The 9,792-nt window shown below is 50.7% G+C and overlaps 1 protein-coding gene across 1 annotated transcript in view; it reads right to left on the reverse strand.

Moving 5' to 3' along the window:
- Nucleotides 1-9,253: 9,253 nt before the first annotated feature.
- The window catches only part of BABAM1 (BRISC and BRCA1 A complex member 1), a 52,564-nt gene continuing 52,025 nt past the window's right edge, over nt 9,254-9,792 (reverse strand). The window contains exon 5 of the mRNA XM_075314779.1: nt 9,254-9,630. Coding sequence (XP_075170894.1) covers nt 9,427-9,630 — 204 coding nt within the window. The 3' untranslated portion in view covers nt 9,254-9,426. The remainder of the gene's footprint in view (nt 9,631-9,792) is intronic.

Raw genomic sequence — 9,792 nt, forward strand, 5'->3', positions numbered from 1 at the left:
ACGACCTCCTCGGCCAGTCTGGGGCGATGAGGATGGCGCGGCGGCAGTCGGACCTGATCTTGCGTAACACTCTGGGCAGCAGTGCCAGAGGAGGAAATACATAAGGCAGTCGAAACTGCGACCAATCCTGAACTAATGCGTCTGCCGCCAGCGCTCTGGGATCTTGAGACCGTGCCATGAATGCCGGGACCTTGTTGATGTGCCGGGACGCCATTAAATCGACGTCCGGCGTTCCCCAGCGGCAACAGATCTCTTGAAACACGTCCGGGTGAAGAGACCATTCCCCTGCGTCCATGCCCTGGCGACTGAGAAAGTCTGCTTCCCAGTTTTCTACGCCCGGGATGTGAACTGCGGAGATGGTGGAGGCTGTGGCTTCCACCCACAGCAGAATCCGCCGAACTTCTTGGAAGGCTTGACGACTGCGTGTGCCGCCTTGGTGGTTGATGTACGCCACCGCCGTGGCGTTGTCCGACTGAATTCGGATCTGCCTGCCTTCCAGCCACGGCTGGAACGCCTTTAGGGCTAGATACACTGCCCTTATCTCCAGAACATTGATCTGAAGGGAGGACTCTGGCTGAGTCCAGGTACCCTGAGCCCTGTGGTGGAGGAAGACTGCTCCCCACCCTGACAGACTCGCGTCCGTCGTGACCACAGCCCAGGATGGGGGCAGGAAGGATTTTCCTTTCGACAGAGAAGTGGGAAGAAGCCACCACTGAAGAGAGGCTTTGGCTGCCCGAGAGAGGGAGACGTTCCTGTCGAGGGACGCCGACCTCCTGTCCCATTTGCGGAGAATGTCCCATTGGAGAGGACGCAGATGGAACTGCGCAAATGGAACTGCCTCCATTGCTGCCACCATCTTCCCTAGGAAGTGCATGAGGCGCCTCAAGGGGTGTGACTGGGCTCGAAGGAGAGATTGCACCCCTGTCTGTAGTGAGCGCTGTTTGTCCAGCGGGAGCTTCACTATCGCTGAGAGAGTATGAAACTCCATCCCGAGGTAAGTTAGCGATTGAGTCGGTGTCAATTTTGACTTTGGGAAATTGATGATCCACCCGAACCTCTGGAGAGTCTCCAGAGCAGTGTTCAGGCGGTGTTGGCATGCCACCCGGGAGGGTGCCCTGACTAGAAGATCGTCTAAGTAAGGGATCACCGAGTGTCCCTGAGAGTGTAGGACTGCCACCACTGTTGCCATGACCTTGGTGAAGACCCGTGGGGCTGTCGCCAGGCCGAAAGGCAGTGCCACGAACTGAAGGTGTTCGTCTCCGATGGCGAAACGCAGGAAGCGCTGATGCTCTGGTGCAATCGGCACGTGGAGATAAGCATCCCTGATGTCGATTGATGCTAGGAAGTCTCCTTGGGACATCGAGGCGATGACGGAGCGGAGAGATTCCATCCGGAACAGTCTGGTTTTCACGTGTCTGTTGAGCAGTTTGAGGTCCAGAACGGGACGGAATGATCCATCCTTTTTTGGCACCACAAACAAGTTGGAGTAAAAACCGCGACCCCATTCTTGGAGGGGAACAGGGATCACCACTCCTTCTGCCTTCAGAGTGCTCACCGCCTGAAAAAGAGCATCGGCTCGCTCTGGGGGCGGAGATGTTCTGAAGAAACGAGTCGGAGGACGAGAGCTGAGTTCTATCCTGTAACCGTGAGACAGAATGTCTCTCACCCATCGGTCTTGGACATGTGGCAACCAGGCGTCGCAAAAGCGGGAGAGCCTGCCACCGACCGAGGATGCGGTTTCGGGAGGCCGAAAGTCATGAGGAGGCCGCTTTGGGGGCGGTTCCTCCGGCGGTCTTTTTAGGACGTGACTTAGACCGCCATGAATCAGAGTTCCTCTGGCCCTTCTGTGGCCTGTTGGACGTGGAGAATTGAGACCTGGCTGAGGGCCGAAAGGACTGAAACCTCGATTGTATCTTCCGTTGCTGAGGTCTGTTTGGTTTGGACTGGGGTAAGGACGAGTCCTTTCCCTTGGATTGTTTAATGATTTCATCCAATTGCTCGCCAAACAGACGGTCGCCAGAAAATGGTAAACCGGTTAAGAATTTCTTGGAAGCAGAGTCTGCCTTCCATTCGCGTAGCCACATGGCCCTGCGGACTGCCACTGAATTGGCGGATGCTACCGCTGTACGGCTCGCAGAGTCCAGGACGGCGTTCATGGCGTAGGACGAAAAGGCCGACGCCTGAGAGGTTAAAGACACAACCTGCGGAGTAGAGGCACGTGTGACTGCATTAATCTCAGACAGACAAGCTGAGATAGCTTGGAGTGCCCATACGGCTGCGAATGCCGGAGCAAAAGACGCGCCTGTGGCTTCATAGATGGATTTCATCAGGAGCTCTTTTTGCCTGTCAGTGGCATCCTTGAGCGACGCACCATCTGCCACTGCTACTATGGATCTAGCCGCCAGTCTAGAGACTGGGGGATCCACCTTGGGACACTGAGCCCAACCCTTAACTACGTCAGTGGGGAAGGGGTAGCGTGTGTCATTAAGGCGCTTAGTAAAGCGCTTGTCCGGAAAAGCTCGGTGTTTCTGGACTGTATCTCTGAAGTTGGAGTGGTCAAAAAACGCACTCCGTGTACGTTTGGGAAACCTAAATTGGAATTTCTCCTGCTGAGAAGCTGACTCCTCAATCGGAGGAGCTGGAGGGGAAAATTCTAACACCTGATTGATGGACGCTATAAGGTCATTTACTATGGCGTCCCCTTCAGGTGTATCAAGATTGAGAGCGGCGTCCGGATCAGAGCCCTGATCTGCCACATCCGCTTCATCCTCCAGAGAGTCATCATGCTGAGACCCTGAGCAGTGTGATGAAGTCGAGGGAAGCTCCCAGCGAGCCCGCTTAGCCGGTCTGGGATTGCGGTCCGTGTCGGAGTCCTCACCGTGGGACCTAGTAGTCACCCCAGGAGCACTTTGCTGCGCCGACCGAGGGGGGCCTGGGGGCAATGATTCAACAGTGCCCGGGGCCTGTGTTACCGGTCTGGACTGCAAAGCTTCTAGTATCTTAGCAGACCATCTATCCATAGACTGAGCCATGGATTGTGAAAGTGACTCAGAAAGTTTCTCAGCCAACACTGCAAACTCTGTCCCTGCCACCTGGACAGTGGTAGCCGGTGGTTCTACCTGGGCCGAGGGTCCCATCCGTGGCTGAGGCTCCGGCTGAGTGAGTGTCACAGGGGCCGAGCATTGCACACAATGAGGGTAGGTGGAACCTGCAGGTAACATAGCCGCACAAGAGGTACAGGTTGCAAAATAAGCCTGTGCCTTGGTACCCTTGCTTTTTGCGGACGACATGCTGTTGTCTCCTCTTAGAGCAATCAGTGAGGGTATATAGCCAAAGCAAATAGTGCGGCCGAACAGAGTAAATGTATACAATATAAGGATATAAATATACACTTCGGCACCCAGGGGGGCCAGCACCTAGTAACAGGTGCGGCTTACCGACCACCTTCAGCGGTTGTGTGTCCACCAGATTCCCTGCCTGGGCCTCCCAGAGCTGTGGAGCACGGTCTGAAGATCTCCACCGGCAAAAGTGCTGATAGCAATGGCTGCCAGCGTTCTGAGAGGAGGAGGGAGCCGTGGGCGTGACTCAGAAAGTGCGGGAATCTGGTGCCCCACAGTGCTCAGTGAGGGGGTAGGAGGATACCCAAGTATGCTCCAGCCCTCACCGCTGACGTCCAGTCTAGCGTCCCGCCCTTACCCCTGACTGGCAGGCCCGGGGGCGGGAGTATGCGGTACTAGGCCGCAAAAGCCGGGGACTAAAGTTATTAACGCGGCCGGCAAACAAGCGCGGTCGGCGCGGTAGTCCCGGCGACACAAAACACCCAGCAACTGCTGCAGCGTCCGTTACACAGGCGATCTATGCGCCGTCCCCAAGGGGACACAGAGTACCTCAGAGTAGCAGGGCCTGTCCCTGATGATACCCGGTCTCCTGTCCGTCAGATTCCCCCAGGGGCTGCGGAGGGAGCCCGGTCCCAGTGTATGGTGACCGGTTAGGATCCCACTTCACCCAGAGCCCCTAAGGGATGGGGAAGGAAAACAGCATGTGGGCTCCAGCCTCTGTACCCGCAATGGGTACCTCAACCTTAACAGCACCGCCGACCAGAGTGGGGTGAGAAGGGAGTATGCCGGGAGCCCTGTTAGGGGCCCTCTTTTCTTCCATCCGATAAAGTCAGCAGCTGCTGCTGACTAAAATGTGGAGCTTGCGTGAATGTGTCTGCCTCCTTCAACACAAAGCAAAAAACAAACTGATGGGCCCGTGATGCACGGGAGGGTGTATAGGCAGAGGGGAGGGGTTACACTTTTTAAAGTGTAATACTTTGTGTGGCCTCCGGAGGCAGAAGCTATACACCCAATTGTCTGGGTCTCCCAATGGAGCGACAAAGAAAACTACTATTTGTGCATACAGCAGGGCTCGGAATGGAAGGACCGCGATATTCAGTGCAGATTTTGCTGGAATAGTTTGAGGGTGCCAAGTAACATTGACAGTGTCTCTGGCATTCGAGAAAAGCAAACCCCCATAAGTGACCCCACCTTACAAACTATACACCTCAATAATTTCATCTAGGGGTGCAGTGAGCATACTGATACCACATGTACCTCACAAAATTTTATACCTTTGGGTGGTGAAGATAGAATTACATTTTTAGCACGAAAATGGTTGTTTTAGTCCCTAGTTTTTAATTTTTATAATGCCTAATAGAAAAAAATTGACCACACAGTTCTTTGGGCAGTTTTTCCTAAGTGCGTCAATACCCTTACATGTAATCGGAAACTACTTTTGAGGCACAGTGCAAAGCTCAGAAGGGAAGGAGCAACATATTATAAAGCAGGTTTTGCTGTTCTGGTTTGCGGGCACCATGTCACGTTGGCAGTCCCTGAGGTGCCAGAACCGCAGAACCCCCCCCCATAACTGACCCCAATTTCCAAACTACAACTCTCATTCAAATCATCTAGGCCATATTTTAATAGCTATAGGTTTTCTATATTTCTGCCATCAGAGTCAAGTGAGGTCTTGTTTTTTTCTGGGATAAGTTGACATTTTTATTGGTATCATATTCGGACACAGAACATTCGCTTTCTATTCAGATTTTTCAGAGCAAGAATTATTTTAACATAGTAGCATGGCGCCACACCTTTTAAGGCATAGATATAATAATATAATATTTATAATTTAATCATTTATATAGCGCTATTAATTCCACAGCGCTTTACATACATTGGCAACAGATTACACAGATTAAGAACCCACTCAGAGGGTCGCTGTAATGTGGCAGTGGGCTTTATACAGTCTGATCGCAACGTTACACCAAGAACCTCATGTTCAGGTATTTAAATTTTGCCTAGCGGCATTAGATCAACTTAGGAATCTTGGATGTGCATACATGTCATTTTCTACTATGTTGCAATTATTATTTTTTTTAAACATTCACTGTGTGGTAAAACTGATAACACGGCTTTATTCTTCAGGTCAATACAATTACAGCAATACCCCACTTAGATTTTTTTTATGTTTTGTCACTTTTACACAAAAACAATTTTACAGGAAAAAAAATGTTTTTGCATTGTTCTATGCTGACAGCTGTAGCTTTTTCTATTTTCAGCTGACGGAGATGAATGGGTGCTTGTTGTATGGGACAAAATAAAGTTGTCAGAGGAATGATTTTTATACACATGCAACTTTTTATTGCATTTTATTTTACTTTATTTTGGGTAGTATGATGAAATAGTACTTTCTGCCATGTTTTTCTTTTTTTTCTTTTTTACAGTGCTCACTGAAGGGGTTAACTAATGTGACCGTTTTATAGATCGAGTCGTTCCGATAGCGATAATACCAAATTTGTGTACTTTTTTGTTTATTTTTGTTTTTTACATAAATATATGTATTAATCGGTGTAATGTTATTCATTCTTTTTTTTTTTTTAAATATTTATACAATTGTTTTTCACTTGTTTTTCCTATTTTAATTTACTTAGTCCATATATGAGACTAACTTTTATAACTCTGATCACTGGTGTAATGCATACATTTTTCAATACACTACACCAGTCAGTGTTACACTGAGAGAACACTTTTTAGACAATGCTCTTGGCATGGTCTAATAGGCGACCATAGCTGCTGGCAGACCTAGAGGTGATTATTTGACCTCAGGCTGCTATGAAAATGATTGAGTGGGAGATGGAGAGGACTTCCCTTTCGTAGCCTCTTAAATGCGGCGATCGCTATTGATCGTGACATTTAGGGGGCTACACAGCAAAGGCCCTGACTACGAAAGCCAGAGCTCCATTGCCACTTATGCTGAGCTCTCAGCAGCGATTGTGGGTGCACAGCTTCTATGGCCGCATGATCGCCATGACGTAAGTTTACGTCTTTTTGCGGAAACCCCTTCCCGGCCATGACGTAAACTTACGTCAAATGTCAAGAAGGAGTGTATGTATTATATATATACATATATATATATATATATATATATATATATATATCTATATATATAATTGCCTTATTCTGTCTGTCTGTCTGTCTGTCTGTCTGTCTGTCATGCTCCGAAATTGTGTCCTTACGGTGACACAAAGCTGATTGGCCGCTGGGCTCGCCATGGCCCCGCCCACCCACACAGATTGGCCTCTCGCCCCGGCTCTCTGCAGGCCCCGCCCCCCTCACGTAATGCACGCTCGCTCTGGCCCAACTGACACGGAGCCGCGACTCCCAGGTGAGTACACACACACACATCAGATCACACTCACTCTCACACTCACTCTCACACACACCTCACACATCACAACATGCTGGGATATCGCTTGCTTCTACACCGGCTGCGTCAGGATCCCGGCAGCGCCAGACATAACCTTGCGATGCTGGGATCTTGACGGAGGCCGTGAAAGCTGGTAACCATTATACACATCGGGTAACTAAGGTCCCTTAGTTACCCGATGTGTATCATAGTTACCAGTGTACACCGGCTCACACTCACTCTCACACACACCTCACACACACACATCACATCGCATCCACACATCAAGTCCTGCAACGGCGGAAAATACAGACACATAACAGCACACACATACACACACACATAACAGCACACACATACACACAAATCAGATCACACTCACTCTCACACACACATCACATCGCATCCACATACTCACAACATCCTGGGATATCGCTTGCTTCTCGGCGGCGGTACTGTGCTGTTAGCTTCCAGGACCTGCGGGAGGATCACATGGCCAGAAGCATGTGATACCTCCGGATGTTGTGAGTATAAGCGCGTATGTGCGATATCGTCAGTGTCTGTGTGTGTGAGTGGATGCGATCGGGTGTGTGTGAGTGGATGCGATCGGGTGTGTGTGAGTGGATGCGATCGGGTGTGTGTGAGTGGATGCGATCGGGTGTGTGTGAGTGGATGCGATCGGGTGTGTGTGAGTGGATGCGATCGGGTGTGTGAGTGTCGGCAGAGGAGCACGGCGTGCTGGAGGAGGCTGGGAGCAGAGAGGCTGATCATGGGGAAGGCTGGGAGGAGAGAGGCTGATGCTGGGGGAGGCTGGGAGGGGGAGGCTGGGACGAGGGAGGCTGATGCTTGGGGAGGCTGATGCTGGGGGAGGCTGGAAGGAGAGAGGCTAATGCTGGTGGAGGCTAATGCTGGTGGAGGCTGATGCTTGGGGAGGCTGATGCTGGGGGAGACTGGGAGGGGAAGGCTAATGCTGAGGGAGGCTGGGAGGAAAGAGGCTGGGAGGAGAGAGGCTGATCCTGGGGAAGGCTGGGAACGGGAGGCTGATGCTGAGGGAGGCTGGAAGGAGAGAGGCTGATGCTGGGGAGGCTGGAAGGAGAGAGGCTGATGCTGGTGGAGGCTGATGCTTGGGGAGGCTGATGCTGGGGGAGACTGGGAGCGGAAGGCTGATGCTGAGGGAGGCTGGGAGGGGGAGGCTGGGAGGAAGGAGGCTGGGAGGAGAGAGGCTGATCCTGGGAAGGCTGGGAAGGGGAGGCTGATGCTGGGGGAGGCTGGAAGGAGAGAGGCTGATGCTGGTGGAGGCTGATGCATGGGGAGGCTGATGCTGGGGGAGACTGGGAGCGGAAGGCTGATGCTGAGGGAGGCTGGGAGGGGGAGGCTGGGAGGAAGGAGGCTGGGAGGAGAGAGGCTGATCCTGGGGAAGGCTGGGAAGGGGAGGCTGATGCTGAGGGAAGCTGGAAGGAGAGAGGCTGATGCTGGGGGAGGCTGGAAGGAGAGAGGCTGAGCTGGGAGGAGAGAGGCTGATGCTGGGGAAGGCTGATGCTGAGGGAGGCTGGGAGGGAAAGCTGATGCTGGGGAAGGCTGGGAGGACGGAGGCTGGGAGGAGAGAGGCTGATCCTGGGGAAGGCTGGGAGAGGGAGGCTGATGCTGGAGGAGGCTGGAAGGAGAGAGGCTGATGCTTGCGGAGGCTGATGCTGGGGGAGGCTGGAAGGAGAGAGGCTGATGCTGGTGGAGGCTGATGCTTGGGGAGGCTGGGAGAGGGAGGCTGATGCTGAGGGAGGCTGGGAGGAGGGAGGCTGGGAGAGGTAGGCTGAGAGAAGAGAGGCTGATGCACACACACACACACACTGCACAACACACCACACACACACACACTGGGAACCACAAACAACTGCCCTACACAGACACCCACACACACAGACAACGCTACACACAGACAACGCTGCACACACACAACACCCAACACACAAACACCGCGGCACACACAAATATACGCACATACCGCACAACACACACATTGCACAAAACATACCTCCCCCCAAAACACACCACACACACACAAACCGCGCAACACACACACACAACGCTACAGACACACAGCGCTCCACAAACAACGCAACACACGCAACACACATACAACACCGCTCTCACCCCCCGCCACACCCAGACAACACCCAGAACATGTACAGCGCCTACACAAACACTTGAACACTTGGTAACTACACACAACAACATCTCTCATATATATATATATATATATAACAAAAATCATACATGAACTACACAATACGTAAATTCTAGAATACCCGATGCGTAGAATCGGGCCACCTTCTAGTATATATATATATATATATATATATACACACACATACACACACATATACATACATATATATTACACACACACACACACACACACACACACACACACACACACACACACACACACACACACACATAAAACAAATAATAAAAAAAACAACAACAACCTGTAATTGGTAACGGTCTACACAAATAACGGATAAGTCTGTTTTAAAAAATGAATTTCTATTTTGTATTTTCTTCCTGAAGTTATGTTTTGAATAGAAAATAAAACAAGCCAGTAACAATTATACCTATTGCAAGACTGATGCTCCACTATGTAGTTTATATAAAAATGTGTTGCTTTAATATTACCACTAAAGTTATTCAAATCAGTTTGTTTTAGACAGTGACTTCACTCTCTGCAGTCTCCTCTTCTTCATCTAGAAGGCTATAAGAAGCATGGCTCTGAAATGGGCGCTGAAGTGGGTGGGCTAGCAGTCTGGCCATACAGTTGTGAAGCTCCAGAGCAGGTCCTGTTATTGACACCTCATATTTATAACTTGTGCCTTTAGTATCTAAACAGCTAAAGAAGCCAAAAACATCCTGTTGAAAAAAGAAAAAGAAAAGACATTTATATCTCCCAAGTAAAAAATAAAATAGAACTAACACGTTCTAAAGGCCCCGTTACACGCATACGATTTATCTGTCGATATGTCGTCGGGGTCACGGTTTCCGTGACGCACTTCCGTCATCGTTAGCGACTTC

The sequence above is a fragment of the Anomaloglossus baeobatrachus genome, chromosome 1, assembly GCF_048569485.1.
Source record: "Anomaloglossus baeobatrachus isolate aAnoBae1 chromosome 1, aAnoBae1.hap1, whole genome shotgun sequence".
Classification (NCBI taxonomy): Eukaryota; Metazoa; Chordata; class Amphibia; order Anura; family Aromobatidae; genus Anomaloglossus; species Anomaloglossus baeobatrachus.